Below are 22,989 nucleotides of genomic sequence, written 5' to 3' on the forward strand. Positions count from 1 at the left end.
ATTGAACGTGTCATTAAAAAGATGTAGCCTATCTTTAAGTGTAGGTTATCTTTAAAAAATATTTTACACTATAGAGCTAGTATTTTAAATAAGATTGATTATCTCATTGTTTCCTCATTTTAATTAGACATCAATATGTTCAATATATCTGACACAACTGACAAATACAGTATGTTGGCAATATCATCAGGACAAAAAATAGGCTATATTTAATAATCTGTAAGCATTTTGGAGATCACAGATTTCAAACTAATTATATAAAACTTAAGAGGTAATAGTGTGTACCACAACCAGGTATTACAAATGAATTTCTATGCATTTAGTACATTTGTAGTGGTACATTCAACCTTCCACAGAGAGAAAAGGAGTTTTATTTCCTTTCATTCAGGCTACTGCAGTCACGTCATGGCATGGAGTCACATATACAGGTAAACAAATAAAATATTAATCTTATTTTAAGTGTTTTCTAATTCTTATTTAATCTTATAAATCTTCTTCAATCTTATCATTATTACCTTTTTTTTTTTTGTCTTTTCCGCCCTCTTCTGAACAACATGTACAGACGCGCGTGCACAGCACACTCATCAGCTTGTCATGATGCTCGCGCAAAAGCGCCAAGCGCAGTGTTCAGTTCATCAACAGTTCCCGTTTAACAGACACACAGGTCTGCGATAACTCAAACTATACAACTGACTTTTTAGACATACCGTTAGAGTTTCTAAAGAGAATTCAGACATCTTCTCAGTTTTGTTTAATATACGCAAGTTAAAGGTCTGGATTTTAAACACGGACATAGCCGTTAAACTAATGGCTGAAGCACGGAATGATGGAGATGAAGAATTCCCAAATGTTTCTATTACGAGGAGAAGAGGTTCAACAGGTAGGACAATTATTACTGTTACAATTACTTCTGTGACAGATTTAAGATTGTGTAGTTTTGCGACTGTTTGAAATCTTAGCGTGGTTCACGGATTTTGCAGACAGCGGACAAAAATGTCACAAATTCACCTACCATTACTTTTGAAAATAGTCCACTTTATTAATCAGAGATTATCAATATAATATTCTTCACGCAAATGTACCATTACATTTAATTTTCTCTTTATTTTATCAGAATGATGGCATTGCATTATCATTCACTTAAAAAGTTAAAAACTTTTTTGTTTTTGCAACTTGGTCCCTACTTTTTGTCAACACTCTCTTAGATAGGCTATGATGACATCAAACATTATACAATCAATATCAAAATCATCCTTCATCCTGATAGTCATCTTTCTATATGTTTGGTTATTTACATAGGCTATTAATATATATCAACTTAGTCTATTTGTGGTTTTTAGACAATTTCTCTCATTTTCAAATCCTAGTAATGAAATAGGCTGCACCAGAAAATATAAAAATTGGCTTATGCATGTCTGAAATAAATTGTTAACACTACTATTTAAAAACCTCCAATTAATTCACTAATTAAAGTGAATGCAACTTTTGACAATATTAATAATAAATATTTGTCACATTGTTTATGTATCCAGTGGTGCTGCTGACCCATATAGTGAGGAAAAGGAAAACACATTCTGTGAGAAAATTGAAGGAATTGCACCCAATCATTATTGGCCTATACCTCTGGTTCACAATATTCAAGAATTTTTTTTGTGTATTATTATTTAGCATAGGCAATTTGTTAATAACATTGAAAAATATCAGAAAGTAAAAACTGATCTGTGGAAAGTTCCTCTTGCTCTCCTCAGCATTAGTCTGGGTGTATATCGGTGAGTCAGCTGTGAGTGGGAGGAAAAACAGCAGGTTACAGCTTTTCCCCTATGTTGACACACAACAGGTGACACAACTGAGGAAACATGAGGCAGCAGTTGTGCTTGCAGCAGCCTGTGTGAAAGCATACCACCTGTGCAGCGTCATATGTGTGTCCGGACAGTTGGCATACTCAGCATATTAAACTGTCTCACATGTTGTTCAGTCTTTCATATGATTATTTTTTTAATGTTGGTCTTATGGTACAAAAACATAGGCTTAGTTTTTAACCTTGAAGCGTTGTTTTTAGAGGAAAATATGAAATTGGTACATGCCCTTATAACAAGTGTCTATAGCCTTCCTACTTCCTGCCTACCCCTAATCTCATCTACTCAAAGGCATCATAAAATCAAAATGGACAATTTTATATGGAACGTTGCAGTAGCCTATATATTATGAAGTATTTAGCCGTGCACATCTTTTTTTTTTTTGCCCTCCTTATCTTAAATAAAAATAACTTTCCCTCTCTCTTGCAACATTTGTTCTCTTCTCTGATGATGTGTTCAGCGGCGCAATGCGAGACAACCTGTCACTCAAATCAATAGCAAAAGACAACCATCCAACGAGCCAGTCATTTCCCGATGCACAAAATCATGTCCGGTCCTACATTTTTTTTGGTTTCACCTGGATATACAACACAATAGGGATGAAAAGGCGATTGAAACTTCCGTTTCGTGCCGACTTTAAAACATGTCTCTTGAAATCATGATGAAATGCTCCAGTTTCAACATGTTCCAGCATGTTATCATAGCATTATCTACTAGGCTCTGCATTGGGCAGCACCTAGCAGGAAAGTCCCGTTTTCATTAAAATTCTTTAACCGTACAGTTCAGCATTACACAATATTAGTTCTGGCCCTTGAATTTGATTGGTTGAGTGTTCTGATATGCACTGCTAGTGGTGGTGATTTTTTTATTGACTCTTTCTGCACGTTTTATTATTCCAGTAGATGGCGACAAGTAACCGTCTTTGAGTAAACCATTGATTATTCACTTTACCATTTCAACCAATTAGTTAGAAAAAAAAGAAAAAGAAAACCATTACTACTGTGTGTTTTTCAGAGATGTGAACTATCATACAGGAGTTTTACCTACTTTCTTTAACACATACAAACATGAACACAATAAATCACATCTGTTTCTCCAACAAAATCAGTCTTATGCCTTTTTGCATCTTATGATGTTTTTGATGTTTTTTAATTGTGGCCTATTTTTCTAACAGGGAAGTTGTGCTGTGTTTACTTTGACTGCAAGTTTACATATTGTATTAATGTTTAATGTTTTGTATGCCAGTACATTTTGTTGTAGCTCATTGATAATCATTAACCCAGCTTACTTAAGTAAATATGGGTAAATGTGCTGTAAATAATATAGTGGGTGTGAAAGCATGCATTTATATTTGTACAATTTTTCCAGTGTTGCACTGACTGTTAGAACATGCATTGCTTGTTTTGTCTTTTGGGAACGTTCTGTGAGATATAAGAGTGCAGTGTGACTCTTACTTTGACATGTTGTTTAGTCATCAGTGACCTCACCGGCCGCTGTGTCAGTGGCATTTCACATTTAGAGGACTGACATCTGTGCTTTTGCCTGCTGGCTTCTCTCAGACTTTTATGTCAGTATGATCTTTTATTTAATATTTATGTAGTACAAAAAAAAGAAATGCACTTACAAGTAAAACAAATGTACATATTTATATGTTTATATGTAGGCCTATATTATCTATATCTATATATATAGTTATCTTTCTATTTGACTGTGCACACTATGTTACTTTCTGTATTAAAGGGATAGTTCATAAAAATTCTGTCATAATTTTTACACATTAAATGTCATCTGTCATCTGCTAAACTCATCTAGGCTTACTCACTAGTCCGCTTTCACGGCCTCGTTGTGTTGATAATCATGATCACGCAAACTATATAACTCGAACTGTCAGGGAAATAAACAAAGATGATTTTTTAAAAAGGTTTAAAAGGGGGCGTGGCCAAAAAAGATTGAGAACCACTGCTTTAAGGTGTGCTAGTAAAGTCTGTTGTTTTCTCCATGATTTGGAAAGAGCTGTTCAAAGTGGATTTAGCTTCTATCCTGTGCTGTTTGGTGCAATCTGATTTCAGGTCAGTGTGAAAAGGTTTTGTCTCAGTACAATGTGTGAAAGTGTTGGCCTACACAGACAGGCTCAGAGACACTCTGTCAGCACAAATGTATCCTATAGTCTGTTCATAAGGCCTTCCAACTTGTCTAAACACAGATCAGTATCCACAAAATTGTCTCACAAAAATGTCTCGCATGGTTTCAGCTGAGAATGGAAATCACTTGATGTTTAGATTTTGTGAAAGTTTCAGAATGAGAGCTTTCTTTTTTTCCTCTACAAACTCTAGTTCTCCCCCGCTTTTTATTTCTCCCAAAGGCCCTGTTTACACTTAAGGCCGGTTACATAAAACACTTGACGATTAGTTGGCGATAAATTAGTCATCTAAGTGCTTTTTCTTTAAGACTGGTCTTATTGTTTTAAAGCCATTTTTTTACATAAAAATGTAGGTTAGATTGGTCTAATTTGAATTCGAAAAGTAAGACTGATTACCACTTTGTCTAACTGCTAGTTGTTGTTCAGATGTTCTTAAGACACAGTCTAAAAGTCCCCCTCTGCTGGAAATCAAGGTTTTAATATTGTTTATACTTCTATGTGGTGTTTTTAATATGCTTAAAGACCAACCATGTGCAAGTCAAAACCATTGCTGAGTATTTTCTCCTTAAAACGGCAGTGAACCAAAGACATGGTTTGAAATCGCTGGTGTTTCTGACGTCACAAACTACCTTGTAACCGATCACGTCTACGTGTGAGTGATTCTCTGAGCTGGTGTGAGTGAGTGGAGGTGGGGCTAATTTGCATATACATGTGAGTGAGTGGAATTGGGGCTAATTTGCATATACATAGAACAGGCTATACTAAATGAGGCAAGGGTGTAGAATTCAAGCTATTTTAAGGCATGAAGAGTTTTTTTTCATGGAAAAAACACTTAAATATGTCATTTTGGTGATCAAAGATGAGTTTTAAGGGATAAAATGATTGACTAAAGGGGGGATTTAGCATAGTGGCTGTGTTTATGCAACTGGTGATCCATTTACATTGTTGCAGCAGCTGTTTTCACCCTCTGTCTGAACGTTTCTTTAAAATCCACCTTCTTAAATGGTTGTATGCTCTAATTGGTGATCTTGCCCCAGTCTGTTGTGATTGGTCTACTGCTTAGAGTGTGTGTCGAAAAATGTAATGCCCCACAATAACCAGTGAGTCCTGAAGCTTCCAAAGGCACAGTAAATACTACTCTTAACTACGCTAACTATAGCATCAGTTTTGCCATATCAGTTCAAGCCCGAGTCCGATTAGCACAGTCAAGAAGAACAAGTTAATCGAACCCGAAAAAACATTTGCTAGAACAAGTGGGAAAAAAAAAAAACTTTCCTCAACAAAGAGATAAACTCTTCCTGGCCTTATACCCACTTTTGTTTGAGGGTGAGGCAAAGTAGCCAGCAGGTGGGCATTGTGCAAATATGTGACATGGTGCTTCGTTATGGAAGTAATGGCAGTACTACAAACAAGGGATTTGAGGCAGGTGTTTGATGTTGGAGAGATTCACTCCCTTTTTCGTGGACGTTCTGCTTTGTAATTTCTTTCAGATTGTTTACATGCACAAGCATCTATATTACGCACTAAAGGTTAAATAAAAAAATAAAAAAAGCATAATTGGTCCCCTTCAAAATTGGCATGAAAGCAAAGTTACAATAGTCTTTTCTTCCCTATTGTGACGTAGGCCTTTATCCGAATAAAACGGCTTCTCAAACAAGAAAAAGTGTTGGGTGGAACTTGACTTTGTCCATTGGGAATTGAGTGGATCGTTGGATCATTGTTGTTTGCAATTGTTATTATGTAACCGGCCTTGTTGTATGATTCAGAGGAATATGGCCCATATGGATTGCATAAATTTGAGGGGGGGAAAATTGCTGCATTTTCAAATACATAAAAAAGGTATTTCCTACATGGATACTGTAGCTTTTGACAGTACTGTGCAAGGTAGTGACATCATCTAGTGGCTGTATGTGGAACAGCTTTAACATCTCAGCAATGCTCCAAAATTAACACTCGTCAAGCGTCAAATGCAAGTAAAAATATGAAAAGGTTAATGAATTTTAACAATGTGTGGTTGTAAGAATGCAATATGGATTTGTGATTATCAAATGCGATTATCAAAACACAATGGTGTTAAAACATTTTCAATGGTTAAAAAACAAATGTAGCTAACTTTTCAAATAGCTGATTCTGTATCTTGTTTTCCTTTATCACAATAATTGCATATAGCATCCCTCTCTGAGTGCAAAAAAAAAAAAAAAAAAAATTCTGAAGTTTACATGTCAAGAAGTGTTAAGGATATCTTATTATCATTTTAGATTCTTGTTGCTACAAAACTTTTCATATTTGGAATCTAAATTTTTTTAAGGCCCTATATGGTTCAATCCCAGAGATATTGGGATGTTCAGATGATGTTAACACAAACTTTGGAAAAAGAAAATTATGGCACTTATGACAGGTATGTTGTATGCAATTGTGTTGCTTGTTCAGATATTCCTCTGTAAAAGAAAAAAAAAAGAAGAAAATCAACTGTATGCAAAGTGACCCACATTTGTTTTTTTGACCACTGTAAATGTTCAATTGACCAATTTACTCAGGGAGCTGCATTAAGATCTCCACATCTCTGGGATTGTACCATATGGGGCCTTTAAACAGAAGATACTAAAAGAAATGGTTGTTAACAACCAGAATCTAAAACGATATTAAGGTATCTTTAATAATTCTTGAGTTACAGGCATGCAAACTTGGCAAAAAACACAATAATTGCTTTTTCCCATTTTTGAACTGTCACCGTTGGCATATAATGCAACAAAGATTACTAAAATCAACAGATTTTACTAATAGATCTACCAATCTCTGTTTAAAAAAAAAAAAAATAATTATGTTGCCATCTTTCTAAAGTCATTTTTACCCCCCTGTAATTTGGCTCGAAATCTAATGTGCAAATTGTCATTTTGACCCCCTTCTACAAAATAGTGGATTACTCAGAGTACATATCTATGACATTTAATATTTTGGCTTTAATCACTGTTTATCTGTCTTTCTTACAAAAAAAAATCTAAAATATAAGTCGGGGAAGTTTCCGAAATGTAGTTGATTTGACACGGAATGACCCTATAATATTATTACAATAATATTTTTTTGTTAAATGTTACAATTAAAATAATAACAAAATAAAATACTATTTCGAGTTTAACAACAAAAATAATAATAGCATCTATCTGTCCGTCCGTCTCTCTAAGACACAGAACAATGAACAGAGATAACAAGGTGACTAAGGGGCTGTTTACACGACACCATTTTCAACTAAAAAACGTAAAACGTTTTATGCGTTTTGACTATTTGTTTACACGACAATGGCGTTTTGGGTGGGACAAAAAAGGAAACATTGAAAACGGGTTTCAGAGTCTCTGTGTAAAAAACAAAAACGCAAATCTCTGAGGACGATGACATCATGCACATGTGTATTACGTGTTCAGTCTATTGTATTTCATCGCCATCTAATGGCCTGGCAGCAGAATACAGCGTTTGTCGACACCATTGTCAAAATGATCCCCATTCACACGAATCCACGAAAATGACTAAAAACGCTGCTATTCTGCTGCCAGGCCATTAGATGGCGATGAAATACTATTGACTGAAGACGTAATACGCATGTGCATGACGTCATCGTCATCAGAGATTTGCGTTTTTGTTGATTACACGGAGACTGTTTTCAAAAACTTGCACTTTGAAACCCGTTTTCAAAAGTTTCCTTTATTCAGGCACCCAAAACGCCGTTGGTGTGTAAACGAACGGCCAAAACGCATAAAAAGTTTTATGTTTTTAGTTTAAAACCCCACAATGAACAACAGGTGAACGTAATCCAATCAGAAACCAGAGAAACTAACTATAGCGAACAGAACTCAGGCAAAGCAGAAAATCTAAAAAAATAATCTATAGATAGATAGATTGATAGATAGATAGGTTTAAGTTGTCATTTATGTGTAAAGGTAACTATTTCAGTTGCTATACTTGTTTAATAGCATTTTTTTAAGAACTGGTTAAGATTCTTTTTAGAACCAGTCAAAACCACATAACCTGCATTTGAATGGAATCTGTCATTTATCTTTGCTTATTATAGTAACCACCAATCAGCAACTTGTTGAACATGTGAACATTTTTTTAAGTGCCAGAAATTCCATTTGGAACTTCTGTCTCTGTATACTGATCTAAGATCAGTTTTGTACCTTTGTAGTGGTTTCAAGGCTCTTTTGATAGTGAAAGCTGGTCCTAGATCAGGACGAAATCCATATAATCTTCTATAACCGTGATAAAGCTGATGTTTTTTTCTGATATCAGGATGTAGTTACTTTACTATGAACTAATGATGAGTTAAGACATGTACTAATGAGGAACTAACCTTAACTACGACATGAGTCATATGAATTCCTGCATGAATATACCATCTTAACTACACGTTAGTACATGCTTGTTAATTAATGTATTAGTTAACATTTTGGGTTTAAACTAAATCAAACATGTTCCAGATCAGAAGAAAGATGTACTAAAAGGGCACAATGTAAAATTGTTCATAGATTTGACACCAGCAACTGTCACAAACATCAGTGAATGACACTAGATGTCTTGCAATGTTTACATTTAACCTTACTCATTGAACACACAATGATGCATTCATCATTAAAAACGATTTAATCTCATTCTGTTTTAAGTGATTCCACTGCTGCCATCAAGAGTGAAATACCTACACTAACATGCAGATGCAATTTTCAAAATTAAAATCAGTGTTAGCACAGATGATGGTTATTTATGTGGTTATTTTATGGATTGGTTTACTGTCTTTATATCATAATGCAGTCGGATGTTAGTCAGTTAGGGTTCTTGCTCTTCTTTTGGGACACTAAATGTGTCCATTTTCTAGAGAAAGTTTGATTTAGTTTACCCCGAAATGTTAATTAATACATTAATTAACAAGCATGTACTAACGTGTAGTTAAGATGGTATATTCATGCAGGAATTCATATGACTCATGTCGTAGTTAAGGTTAGTTCCTCATTAGTACATGTCTTAACTCATCATTAGTTCATAGTAAAGTAATTATTAATTCAGGTATTAGTACATGATTATTCATGTACTATTATTGTAAAGTGTTACCTGTTAAACCAATGAACTGCTCAAGGATAGCAGGCAGAAATATTTGACTATTGTTAATGTCAAAAAAGAAATACTTCCTGATTGGCCGCATTCCTGCATGGCACACTGGCTGTGTCAACATACCTAATGAAAAAAAGAGACGTCACTTTTACGGGGAGTTGTGCTTCCTCACAGACACATTTTAATCAGAAGGTGGGCAAAGGACTCTGTCTGAGTTACTTATATTCTCTGCAACATATGCAGGTAGGACTGTATATTTCCAGTTAAAGCTTGCTGATAAGTAATGTATCAGATTGCAGCTATGTATCTTTTTAATTTTTAAACTTAACTTGTAAATAATGCAGTGATTGAAATGATTTGACAAACTCAAATCAAATGACTTCACCAATGCTATTATGAATGAGGTAGGCTGTTTCACTTTCTCATACTTTAACACACAAGAGCAGAAACTGGATCCAGCAGGTGTGTCTGGGGACAGTGATGGGTCACAACTGCAACAAAGACACACAAAAACCCCTTTGCCAAAGCAGTCATTATGTTTTATGACTTCACTCTCATTACCTGAGGAAAGTTAAACATTCTCTATGAATGCTTGATGTTGTCGGGAGAAACAAGGATCCTACTTTTGTATAGTGTAGTCAAATATGCTGGTCTTGTTCTGTTTGTAGTTTCATATAAGCTTTAATAAGGTGTTAAAAGTTAATATATACTCAAAATGTGTTCAAAAATTAAAAAGGAGGCACCAAATGAACCTGCTTTACTGAAACCATAACCTGCTGCTCAACTGGGCCTGAGTGATGTGAATGTGGAGCGTGGTTTCATGAAAAACTGCGCTGTTGTGGCCTCCAGTTCTCTCATAAGCTCTGCACTTTAAAACAGGTTTATCAGGAACATACCATACAGTTTAACCAGCCAAACAGACAATGTCACACTGCCAGCTGTGCCTGTGGCCTAGTCACTTGCAGTTAAATTAAATTTGTGCTGCAAAGAAATTTAGCTCATGCTTTGTGTTTTATGTTTTGCAGACCGCTCAGAAAGAAATAAACAAGAACACTTACATATAAGGTAAGATCTCTTTCTGGAAACACTTGAGGCTCTAATAGCCTCTTTGAATTATGCTCTTTACACTGATGCACTGATAGAGGGAGAAAAAGAGAAAGTATTTGTGAATTTGCTGCTGTCAGGATAAGCTGATTCAACATCTCTGAAATCTTGTCTAGTTTGGTGATACTTTGAATATTCATAATGAGTGTATTGTTAGAAATATTAACCAGTCATTGAAGTTTACAAATAAAATTTTGACCTCTCATAGTGTGCATTACAAGGCCAAAATAGTGTGGAGACTTGAACACCACATTCCCATGTGCTTGTTGAACTTTAACTTCAAAATTATTGCTATTCATAGTGAGGCGGTCCGTCCTTTGACACTATAACTGCTTCTGCTGTGAACATTTTTGATGTTAGAACATGGAATTTGCTCACTTTTAGACCCAAGAGCATTATGGGTGTTTCTTCAACTATGGGGACTTCACAACCTGTGGAATTTCAGACAATAAACTGTCTTAAAATAATCTTTATTTCATTTAACTTGTCTTCTAATGATGTTCAGTAGTAAACAGGCATCACAGGACAACATTGTTCTGAAACACCATGTACGTTTTCAACACAATTTCATTGATACTTTTATGATGGATTTTCATATTTTAATATTGAAAGTCTGCATCTTGGGACAAGAATAAAATAATAAAATCTATACATAAAAAGGCATTTAAAAAAAATAAATTAAATAAAAAGTACAAAATAAAAAATAAAAAAAGTTTCCAAGACAGAATGTTACTACCTTCACAAAATGTGTGTGTTTGTTAGATTAGATTATTAGATAACCTTTATTGTCATTATAAACATGTATAACGAAATTAGGAAGTGTTTCCCTTAGTGCCGGATTATACAACAACACAAACAATGTTACATACGACACAAATATTAAACATATAATACAAAAATAATCAATTAAATCAGTTTTAAATATTGCAGTAATAAGAAATATATTGCACTAAACCTGTGTGTTCTGTTTGCTTTTAAAGGAATAGTCCATCTATAAAAATGAAAATTCTGTGATCATTTACTCTCCCTCAGGTCGTTCCAAACCTGAATGACTTTCTTTCTTCTACAGAACATTAAAGAATATATTTTAAAGAATGTTGGTAACCAAACAGTTTTTTTACATTTTACTGAAAAAAAAAAAGATCTTTTATTTTCGACAGAAGAAAAAAAGCCGTGCAGGTTTGGAAGGACATGAGGGTTATTAAATGATGATAATTTTGATATTTGGGAGAACTGTCCCTTTAATGAAAATCAAACCCTGGGACATAAAAGTGGATGACAAAACACCCACATATTGGAAGAGGTGTTAGTGAGGCCAGCAGGGGGCGCTCACCCTGTGGTCTGTGTGGGTCCTAATGCCCCAGTATAGTGACGGGGACACTATACTGCCAGAAGAGCACCGTCCTTCGGATGAGACGTTAAAACCGAGGTCCTGACTCTCTGTGGTCATTAAAAATCCTAGGATGTCCTTCGAAAAAGAGTAGGGGTGTAACCCCGGCATCCTGGCCAAATTTACCCCTTGGCCTCTGTCCATCATGGCCTCCTAATCATCCTCATATACTGATTGGCTTCATCACTGTCTCCTCTCCACCAGTAAGCTGGTGTGTGGTGGGCGTTCTGGCGCAATATGGCTGCCGTCGCATCATCCAAGTGGATGCTGCACATTGGTGGTGGTTGAGGAGATTCCCCCCTTATATGTAAAGCGCTTTGAGGTCTCAGAAAAAGCGCTATATAAATGTAACGAATTATTATTATTATTATTATTATTATATGGACAGTAAATTTAGGCCTGGTTTCACAGAAAGGGCTTAGACTAAGCCAGGATTAGGCCTTAGTTCAATTAGGGCATTTAAGTAGCTTTTATAAATGTGCCCTGGAAAAAAAAACACTGGTGTGAATCTTGAGACAAAACAAAGGCACTGACATATTTTAAGATATGTCAGTGCAAGTTGCTTTCTGTAAAAACAGCTCAAACATGCATTTTAGTCTGGGACTAAGATTAAGGCTTGTCTGTGAAACCAGGGGTTAGAGTACTCTAACATGGTGTTTACATAATAGTGTTGCTTCAGTTAACAACGGTGTTCAATTTTGAACAGTGTCTTAATAAACAAATCACCTTTTTATTTGTAGCATTTTTAAAATGACTGTTTAACAGCATAAGGCCTGTGACATAAATCAGAACTAATGGATAGTTGTGCTTGTTTCTTGCTGAGCTAATCATGCCTGTACAGTGAGAGACATCAAGGGTGTGAATCGAACATGTCAGCTGGTTCTCATTTGAAACAGAGCTAAAGCTGCCTCTGAGAGCCTGCTGGTATGCTGGACTGGCCTGACTCTCTCTCTCTCTCTCTCACTCTGTGCTTATGACACATCACTTCAGCTATGCAGAAAGCAGCAGCTTTAAAACGTCCACATAGTCAGGAAGTGAATGCAAGTCTTGAACATGAATGATCAAAGAGCTTTTACTAATGATGAACACTGTAGTTTTTGAAAGGGATGGCATAATTTGCTGTAATGGATTCCTTTAACACTTCATATATCTACTGATGTAAGGTATGAACTGCATGACTTCATATCTCTGATGTCTCTTCATTTGCATTTAATGCTAAAGCTTTGTACAGTGTGAATGTTCAATTGTCTTTTGTTTGCTCTGTGTCTGACACCGTAGTTTCTATGATACAGTATTGTTGTTAGATCAATTTCTCTGTGCTGTTGAACACTTGACCTGGTTAAAGGATGATATACAGGGGAAATGCGCAACAAGTTGTAAAAAAGGACATTAATTGAGATGTAGAGTAATTAAAACAAGTTTTATCAAGTAATAATGCAATAAAAGTTAACATTATGTGAGAAATAACTGTCACCGTTATCTGTTGAAGATATTGTGGTTATACAAATGCTAGTTAGTAGTAATGGGATGTATGTGTTGAACTTGCTACACTACCGTTCAAAGGTTTGGGGTCAGTAAAATTGTATTTAATGTTTTTGAAAAATGTCTCATACTCACCAATGCTGGTTTTATTTGATAAAAAAATATTGTAACATTTTACATTTACCTTTAATATTAAAATAACTGTTTTCTCTTTTAATATGTTTTTAAAATGTAATTTATTCCTCTGATGGCAAAGCTTAATTTTCAGCAGCCATTAAAGGCACAATATGTAAAATTTCACCGCTAGGGGTCGCTAACCTCTTCAAAACAATAAGAAAGGCATAGATTGATGACGCAGTGACTGAGCATGGAATCATGGAACTTGTCATCACGCCAATGGATCTAATAATGTTTATGGGGAAATAATGTTTATGGATGAGTGAATGCATTCATGTTTTTTTAACATGACTGTGGTATGAAGCAGGGCGTGATTGCTAATGAGAGACAGATATCTGCACCACATGCGAGTCCTGGGGGACATAAAGGAATGAGGACATTATAGTTATAGAAAAGTACAGAATTTATTTGAAATAGAAGTCTTTTGTTATATTGTAAATGCCTTTGCTGTCATTTTGATTTAATTTAATGCATCATTGTTGAAAAAAGTATTCATATCTTTCAACACCCATATAAATCAGACCACACTTTTAAATGGTAGTGTATATGTTTTGTTGTTACTGTGTTCATTCGCTCTGTCATTATGTTAATGTGAGCTAAAAGAATCCATGGCGATGTATCTTGTCAATATCTTTTTTTTGTTTTTGTTTCTGTTCATGTTTTTAGTTTAGGACCCCTTTCTTCAATCAAAGCAGCCTTTAAGAAAAGTGAGTAGGTTGTGACGTAAATCTAAGTTTATTTTACTTTCACACATAGTAGAATGTATAATTACAGGACACATTGTAGTAATGTCATGTTTTAAAAATATACATGGTCAAATGTGTTATAAAATGCTGAATACTGTCAAATCTTCCAGCTTCTGCAAGAGCTCTCTCACGACCAGACTACTCCAGGGAAAGAAGGTGAGCTTATTGTAACAATTTTTTCCATTTCTACACTTTTATTTATAGGTACGGTAACTTTTGTAAAGGTTGGTTCAATATTTTGGAGAACATGTGTGAACTGATAGGCAACTCTGTTAATATGAAACACTTAATCATTCTCATATTGTCACAGTTGGGTGAAATAAAGTGCAGGGTGGGTTGGGTGCATGATCTAATCGCAAGCAGTTAAAAAGTTTATTTACAATGAACTAAGAACATGAACAGAGCGATGAGAACTGACAATAAACAGAAGAAAAAACAGAGCCTAAATACACTAAACAAACCAATCAACTAAATGAACATCAGGTGCAAACAATAATCAAACAATGAGTAACCTAGGAGACTAACTAGAAGCAGGGAAAAGGAACTAAGGAAACTCAGAGAAAACTGAGTACTTCTCTACTATATAGTAGGTGAAAAACAATATGTGACGAGTAGTATGTCCAAATTCACAGTATACTCATAAAAGAGTAGGCAATAAGTACCTGGATGTCCTACTACTTCCAGCGAGATTCTGAAGTGTGCATACAATGAACACTTTACTATCCCATAAGGCCACAGGAGAGGATTTATGAATTGCAGTGAACTGATGCTGGTAGGTCACATGGTAATGACAACATGAATGTATTATGTCCAGATTACATTCATGCTACACACATTCATACTATATAAAACATACTTTTTTAGCAGTCACAAAGTAAGTACTTATTCAAAATAAGTACCTACTCAAGAGAGTATGCGATTTCGGACGCAGCCATGCTCTGCTCATGCATTCTTGTCCTGGATACAGTTGCCACCATAGACAATAATCCATTCTGGGTTACAATTTAGAGTATTAGTAAAAAAAAGAAAAAAAGTGAAAATTAGTAAATAGTCTTTTTTTGTCTAAAGATGATTCTTTAGACAATCTTCAGACAAGGTAATATTCCTTTAAAAATACTTCTGCATAATAAAAAAGTGGCCAGCTGATTTGGGACCACAGAATATTTCAATAACATTTATGCCAATATGAACCTCCTCATGTGTTTTATACAAAACCACAAGCCCGGATATATAGCTGTGCTTTGAAATTTGTGTATAATACATTCATACCTATTAAGAAGAATCTGTTGTTGTTTTTAGGCATTCAGAGATAACCATCCTATCAGCAGAGCCGTTAGCAGCCACTTCTTGGTATCCAGGGGCGTCTGGCCAATTTTCATCCACAGCTTTCACAACACAACCAATCTGGAATGAGAGTGTTCTGACCTCTGTTCAGGTACAGTGATTTATAGCACTATATCCAGTTCAACAGCTGTCATTAACAGACAGTTATGCCAGACAGGTGTGTGGATTCTCTTTGTTTACTCAGCATGTCTTTACTTTAACTTTTCAAAGCATGGCTACTTTGTCCGTGTGTGTTTGACAGACTAACACATGGATTACTAACTTACCAATAAACCATTGTTATTATAGAACGAGTCTATAGAACAATATAGTATAGGCCAATTCACACTGCACCAACAGACGGCAACAGATGCTTTGTCGGGTTTTGTTGGATCAGTGTGTATACCCCTGTTGACGTCTTTTACCGTCTGTCAGAGCTTGTTTTCACTGATTGAACATGTTGAATTGGCACTTGGAAAGGTCTGGTCTGGTCATGGAACGTCTGAGAAGGGGCAAACTGTAATCTGGTGATTGCCCGTGTTGGTCTGCGTCTATCGGTGCAGTTTGAACTGGCCTACTGTGTTGTTATCGTAACTAATACTGAAACTGTTAAAAAATGTAAACAAAACTAAAATGCAATATAAATATTTGATGAAAAAAAAATGAAAATTGAAAATTAGAAATAAAGCTGAACTAACTGACGTAAAATAATTTTAACTACTACAAGTACTTAAGCTAAAACTGAAATAAAATAAAGCTATAACAAAATAAAAGCTAATTCATAAATATTATGTTCGGTTGGGTACCGAAAACGGGCACCGATATGGAACCGGTACCTAAGTAACCGGTATGTAACCGGACTGAACCAAAACGCATTTCGGTGCCACTTAAATGCCTCAGCTGTCGGTTGAAATATCTGCCCTCTGGGCATATCTGCGTACGATCGTTCACGTTCAAATCGTGTGATCATCAACTTCTACATTTAAATCTGCGTTCGCGTGTTGGCTGGCGCTGAGCCAGTGAGACATATATATGTACTCAAAAATGTTTATAGCCTATATTGAATTTTAAGAATTTTTTCTTTTCTTAAAAAAAAAAAAAAAAAACTTATTTATTGTCATTCACCATCGTTTTGAGGCTATCTTTTTTTTTAAAGTATCAGTTCAGGCACCGTTTAGGCACCAGTACCATTTTAAAAGTATCGATTTGAAAAAAAAAACGATACCCTACCCTAATTATTATAGAAACATAGAGTTCATTTGCCCATATAATCTTTAAGCTATTAATGTTAAACTTATTTGGCTTGCTGTCGGCAGTGGAGGGGCTCGAGGAAGCAGCTTCAACTCGAGCTTAGATATCCGCCCGGTGGGACTACTAATGCTTGGATGATGAGTGTGGTAGCAAAATGCCTAAATTATGTTGGTGAAGCTGGAGGGATGCCAAAACAGCTGTAAAGCGAGTGGGTGCTTACTGCTTATATGCTCCGGCAGTTAATTGAAAGATTAGATGGGTTCACTTCTCCCGAAATTACATTTAGAAACTTCACAAAAATAATACTAAAATAACACTGGGGGATATCTGCACATATAGCATTTTTAAATATTATAATTTTTGTACAAGGAAGTTTCAGTCAGGATTCAAGGGCATTTTTAAAGGTGGTTATATTAGAAGGCATTTAAGAAATTCATGAATTTTCAATACAATTATTTTCATGTTATTGCTGATAACCAATACATTTTCATAAAATATTCTAAAGCTTCACTACGGTCTATAAGCAAATCAAAAACACACTCAAACTAAAATAAATAGTTTGTGCTGTATGCTGTATTTCCCAACATTATAATGTACAGTATGTAAATATTCAATATTGGCTAATACTGATAAATAAAATACCAATATAGTGCCGATATTGTAACTAATGTCCACTGGAGCTGGAGGCGAGTTGAAGTGAACCCATGTGCAGTTCAATTAAATCCAAAAACATGAATGAATACAAGATAAACAGAGACTAGACTTGACTTGACCATGAAACAAACTCAACTAACAGCAGGTTACATTGATCAAAACTAGACAAAAGAAAATGGTAACATGAGGGCTATTTATACACAAGGACTAATCATTAAACAAGGAACATTCAAACAATAAACCAATCACAGAACACAGAAACACATGACCTCAAACAACCAATCAGAACATGACACATAAGACTAGGGAAGCTCAAGGCATGATCAGATAATGGCAAGGGAATCACATGACAAACAGGAACCATGACTATGAGAATTTCAAAATAAATGACATGAACACAAATAAAACCCAAATCAATGTGCCAGATATATTGTGCATCCCTACTCTGTTCTCTAGGACTGTATGGTTTCTGCACACTCGTGACGTGTTTGCTTGGTTTGATGCTTGCGTAAGAGTGATTCCCCTCTCTCGTGCTTCAGCTCCCACCATCCTATGAGCAGGTGATCAAGGAGAAGACCCAGGAGCAGGTTACCACACCTTCACCACCTCCACAACACTTATACACAACAACTATTGCCACACAGACTGACTCACTAGAGGAGAATGCCACAGGTCCAGATTCTGGCACGTCCCTGCAGCTGAACCAACAGCCCAGTGGAGGTTAGTCTGTACTGACAAGATTTGGAGTGCACAAATAAATGTGAACCATAAACTGATACTCTATGTTTGGTCTTTACTGTTTCAGCAAAGCAGCCAATAAAACCACCTCGGCCATCATTGCCTAAACCCAAACCCATTCCGCAAGAAACTCGAACCAGGTCCCCAACATCCACTCCCAACTCCCAACCCACCGTCGATATAGCCCCAGCCCCACGCCCGGTTCCTCAGCCTCGCTCCAAAACTAAACCCCTGTGCCCAACCAACCAACCAACCAATGTGCAACCTCTGATATCACTGCAAGACAGCTGGGAAGTTTGTCCTATAACCCCTTTGGAGAATTCTGATGCCCATTCAGGAAAGTATCTGAAGGATCTCTTAGATGTCTTCAACTCCGAACCTCAAAGTGAACTGAGTAACCCTGTCAACATTCAAAGAGAGCAGACAAACCAAACTGAAGAGAACCAAAGTGAGAACATGACCTCCCTCCACAGCGACCGCAACATCCGATCAAGAATCCAGGCCTTTGAAAGTCAATCTAGCACAGAGAATAATGAAACCTCTGTGCCTTCCCCCCGTCCTCGAAATATTTACAGCAAACCACCTGTGCTGGCACCAAAACCTTCCATTGCCCCTCGGCCCTCTTTCAAAAAGCCCAAAGAAGAGGAGTTTTCACAATTTGACAGTCACTTATATGAAGAGGTCAATGCACCTATGCCAGCTCCAAGACCTCAGCTTTTCAAAAAACCATCCTTCATCTCAAGAGATGAGTCTGACTCTCAGCCTCCCTTCAGGATGGCCCTCATTCCTCCATCGCGACCTTCATTGGTCAAAGTTAAGAATGTAAGTTCCCAGGATGAGGAAGTAGTATTGAAAGGACCTCCCCCGCCACTCAAGCCCAGCAAAGACCTGTTGAACCTTAACAACCACAACTCAACCGCACTTCTGTCTAACATCACATCCACAGCGAACATGCTAAACAATGACCACGTGGATGCTGCCATTAGTAAGTTTTAAGGACCACAATACAGGTATTGTGTGTATACATAAATTGAGTAATGCAGATAATTAATATATCTCTGTCACAGACCACTCTCCCACTAAAACTGCCTATCAAGGGGGATTCACCTACATAGGATCAAGCATGCAGGGAGTGACCAGGAGACCCACAGTCATCAGAGTCCCCAGTAAAACAGAAAAAAGTGAGTCATTAATAGCCATTGTATTTATATGTGAGGAACTATTTAAAATTGCCTATGTGCTTTAAAAATATATATATGAATGAGCCTATGATTGAACCATACCACATAGTGATCATGGCTGTCAAGCTCCAAAACTCCTTGTGTTGTACTGTTTGTAGGTCATATATTCGGAGTCTTCTGAAGACATATGATAGCTTTGTGTGAAGAAAAGACAAAAATTTAAGTCGTTATACAGTCATAATCTTCCCCTTTGCTGCACCTCTTAAATCTCAAATCTTACCGATTCCATTATTGTAAAGTGTGTGGCTGTAAGCACACGACGCAGGAGATTCAGAGCAGACATCTTTTATTTTTAATATATACAAATGTCGTTTACTTTAGTTTGTCAAGATATTTAAAGCACCATTTTTTTAAGAGTGCGCATGTGCGGACATGGTAAGAATGAGCCTATGATTGAATCTTGAAATAAAGCAAAATAACTAAGAAAAAGATGCCATGTTCGTAATTTATTGCAAAACAAATCTAGCATTAATTAAATCTCAAATGGATTAATTAAAATAAGTTTTTACTCAACCACTTGCATGACATCATTAACCAACGTGGTTGAACGACAAATTTGCAACAGTGCGGTTTCAGGAAACAGTCGTGACTTGCTAGATGATTTCTTCTACAATGCATCGTACTATGGTAGTTAAGCAGTGAGTACATCGTTGTACGGGAAACGCTCCCCAAAACAGAACCATTAATTATGCAATGTTCAGTTGTACTTAATATGAATGGAAGCCCAGCATGCTAGACGTGCACAGGTATATAATGTATAAATGTGAAGCTTGTATTTCTATTACATGAATTCCTCATTTAAAAAAAAACAAAAACGTTTGAGATCTCTTTTTTTTTTTTTTTTTTTTTTTTGAGGATGGTTTTCTTCATGTAAACAATGTCCCTGTCTTGAACAATTCCAATTGGCCATTGAATCAATTTTGCCTTAGACAGCTTGCTTAGCCTATACCCTAAGTAGATGTACTAATAGTTCAAAAGTTTTTGGTAAGTGAGATTCTTTTTAAAAGTTGTGTATGCTCACCCTTACAGAAAAAACACATGAACTTCACATGTGCAAAAACTCATGTGATCACATGTGACCACATGCACATGTGATTTTGCACATGTGAAATTTAACATGTAAAAACATGTGATTTGCACATGTGAAATATGTGGATCACATGTGAAACATGTGTTTTGCACATGGGAAATGTGTGCTTTTGGAACATTTACACATGTGATTACATGTGAAACACATAAAATATCCCTTCATTTTTTTTTTTTTTTTTTTGCAGACTTAATATAATATGTCTTCTTAACTAATCCCAAGCATGAATATTGGTTCAACTTAAACATTTTTGCTCTTCCAACATTTTATTAATTGGCGTTTATATTTATAGATATAGATATAGATATGTGTATGTATATGTATGTATGTGTGTGTGTGTGTGTGTGTGTGTGTGTGTGTGTATATATCCTCTTAAGGCCCAAGCTGTTTTTTTACATGCATTTTTTATTTCTCTTTGCTATTTGGGCTTATTGGAACCTAATTAGAATAAAAACTAAGTAACTAAAAAACTAATCTTTTTATATGAACTTCACAATAATTTTCATCTTACTCAATATTAGTGCCATTGAATCACTTTTTTTGATGTGGATGTGGATGTTGCATCCTGTAATTGTGAATAGTTCTTCAATACATATTGTATAACTAAGAATCTGCATCTGGTGGTCAGTATTTTTACTTTGGTATTTTTTACATTTGTGGTGTATGTATTGCCTTTTAATTTATCTACATTGCCTTTTTATTTACATTGTGAAAAAAATTGTGCTTGTCAGTACTTAATTATCACTTTTGTATCCGGCACTAGACTGCATAGCTCAGCTTATGGGGATGAATGAAACATCAACATCATGTAAGTTGTGTTTGGGGATTTGTCCATTAACATATAACATTTTATGAACGAGATTCAAAAGATCCGAGTCAGTAAAATATCTGAACTTCCCAATACAAAGAAGCTGAAAATGTACAGTATTTGTCATGTGGTAACATGATTCACATGTTAAAAATTATTTTACAACATGTGCAAATATATTTCACATGAGCTCCACATTATAACATTAACATGTTTTCCACATGTGCCGCATGCTCCATTATGTTCACATGTGGCGAAACGTTGTTCACATGTGGTGACGTTGTTCACATGTGGTGACATGTTGTTCACATGTGGTGAAATGTTGTTCACATGTGGTGACATGTTGTTCACATGAGAACACATGTGATCACATGTGATCACATGAGGTCACATCATGTAATCACATGAGGTCACATGTAATCACGTGGAAAACATGTGATAACATGTGAAATTCATGTGTTTTTTCTGTAAGGGCATTAAGGCTGCATTTATTTGATTAAAATATATTTGAATTATTTATGTGATGACAAAAGTGAATTTTAAGTAGTCATGATTAGTCAAACTCTTTAATGTCACATGATGCCTCACAGATCATTCTAATATGCTCATTTGGTGATCAAGAAACATCTCTAATTATTATCAGTGTTAAAAACAGTTGTGCAGCTCAAGAATTGTGAAAACCATGATACATTGTATGTATGTAATTTAAAAGAACGTACTGTCACTTTTAATCAATTTAATGCATCCATGCTGTATAAAAGTATTATGTCCCCCCCAAACTTAATACTCTCTATCCATATCCATAAAATATGATGCATTATTGCATGGTAAGTGAATGGATTTCTGCTTTTCAGACCCTGAAGAAACGGCAGATTTTCCTCCTCCTTTACCTGTACAAAAACCTGTGGGCGGCCCACCTCCACCTGCTAAACCCGCTCGCAAAGTAAGACCTTATAAACCTGCAACAGCTGTGCAACAAGCACTAAAGCGTGGATAGAATATTAGCGATAGCTAATAGAAATGGATAACGATTAGGATAGAATGGAAATGGATAGCGATTAGGATAGAATGCTGTTTTAAACGTAATAATAGGGACTTTTCTTTGTTTTTCTTGTCCACTTTTTCCTCAGGTCTGAAACATATTCTGCAAGTATGTGAATACAGATGCTTCTAGCTATGTAGTGTATGCTCGATTTTGGGTATTATGTGTTACATTCTCATTGCCAAGTATGGACTCTATAATGGACATAAGTGTAAAAACGTTTCTTCCAAGTCAGCTATTGTCATTAAGAAGCAACAGTTTAAAAAGAATCTTGCTGAACAAATTCGAACAAAGTAATGTTTAAGTCTTTCTACTGGAATAATAATAACATCATGTTTAGTACTTAGGTTGCCACAATAACATGCACTTGTGATATGTTGGACAAGTATTCATGTCTACCTTTATAATAATATATACTGTAATAATAATAATAATAATAATAATCTACTGCTACCTTCCAAATGTGATATTTTCCAAAAATTGTATTTCTATCTTAAACAATTGTGACAAACCATGAACAATATTATCTTATTTTATGATGTATTCTGTATTTACATTGTTACTGTATAAAATATGTCTTGAAAGAAAACAGTGACTTCTCTTAAACATTGAATATTTTTGTTCTTGATTTTTTTTTTTTTTTTCTCAGGACTTGAGTTTCTCATCTGACATGTCTCTTCCACCACGGTAACTGAATCCTGTATTTATTCACAGCTGTCCTAATATCGGTTTCTCAACCTTATAAATGTTTTTCTTTTCAATGGATATATGGGTTGGCAGTATGAGCCAGTGAATAAAGAGTTTCAATGCTGATAACATGTGAACACTTCTGGTACTGTGCCCTTAAATTCCGTGT

The 22,989-nt window shown here is 35.7% G+C and overlaps 1 protein-coding gene across 1 annotated transcript in view; it reads left to right on the plus strand.

The window, feature by feature from the left end:
* The first annotated feature begins 665 nt into the window (after positions 1-665).
* Positions 666-22,989, plus strand: part of sh3d19 (SH3 domain containing 19) — a 33,791-nt gene continuing 11,467 nt past the window's right edge. Inside the window, exons 1-10 of the mRNA XM_084401744.1 lie at positions 666-880; positions 10,116-10,155; positions 13,910-13,950; positions 14,100-14,145; positions 15,289-15,424; positions 17,757-17,937; positions 18,023-18,940; positions 19,023-19,136; positions 21,946-22,034; positions 22,783-22,820. Of these exons, the coding sequence (XP_084257870.1) occupies positions 808-880; positions 10,116-10,155; positions 13,910-13,950; positions 14,100-14,145; positions 15,289-15,424; positions 17,757-17,937; positions 18,023-18,940; positions 19,023-19,136; positions 21,946-22,034; positions 22,783-22,820 (1,676 nt within the window). The 5' untranslated portion in view covers positions 666-807. The remainder of the gene's footprint in view (positions 881-10,115; positions 10,156-13,909; positions 13,951-14,099; positions 14,146-15,288; positions 15,425-17,756; positions 17,938-18,022; positions 18,941-19,022; positions 19,137-21,945; positions 22,035-22,782; positions 22,821-22,989) is intronic.

The sequence above is a fragment of the Rutilus rutilus genome, assembly GCF_951802725.1.
Source record: "Rutilus rutilus genome assembly, chromosome: 2".
In the NCBI taxonomy this organism is placed as follows: Eukaryota; Metazoa; Chordata; class Actinopteri; order Cypriniformes; family Leuciscidae; genus Rutilus; species Rutilus rutilus.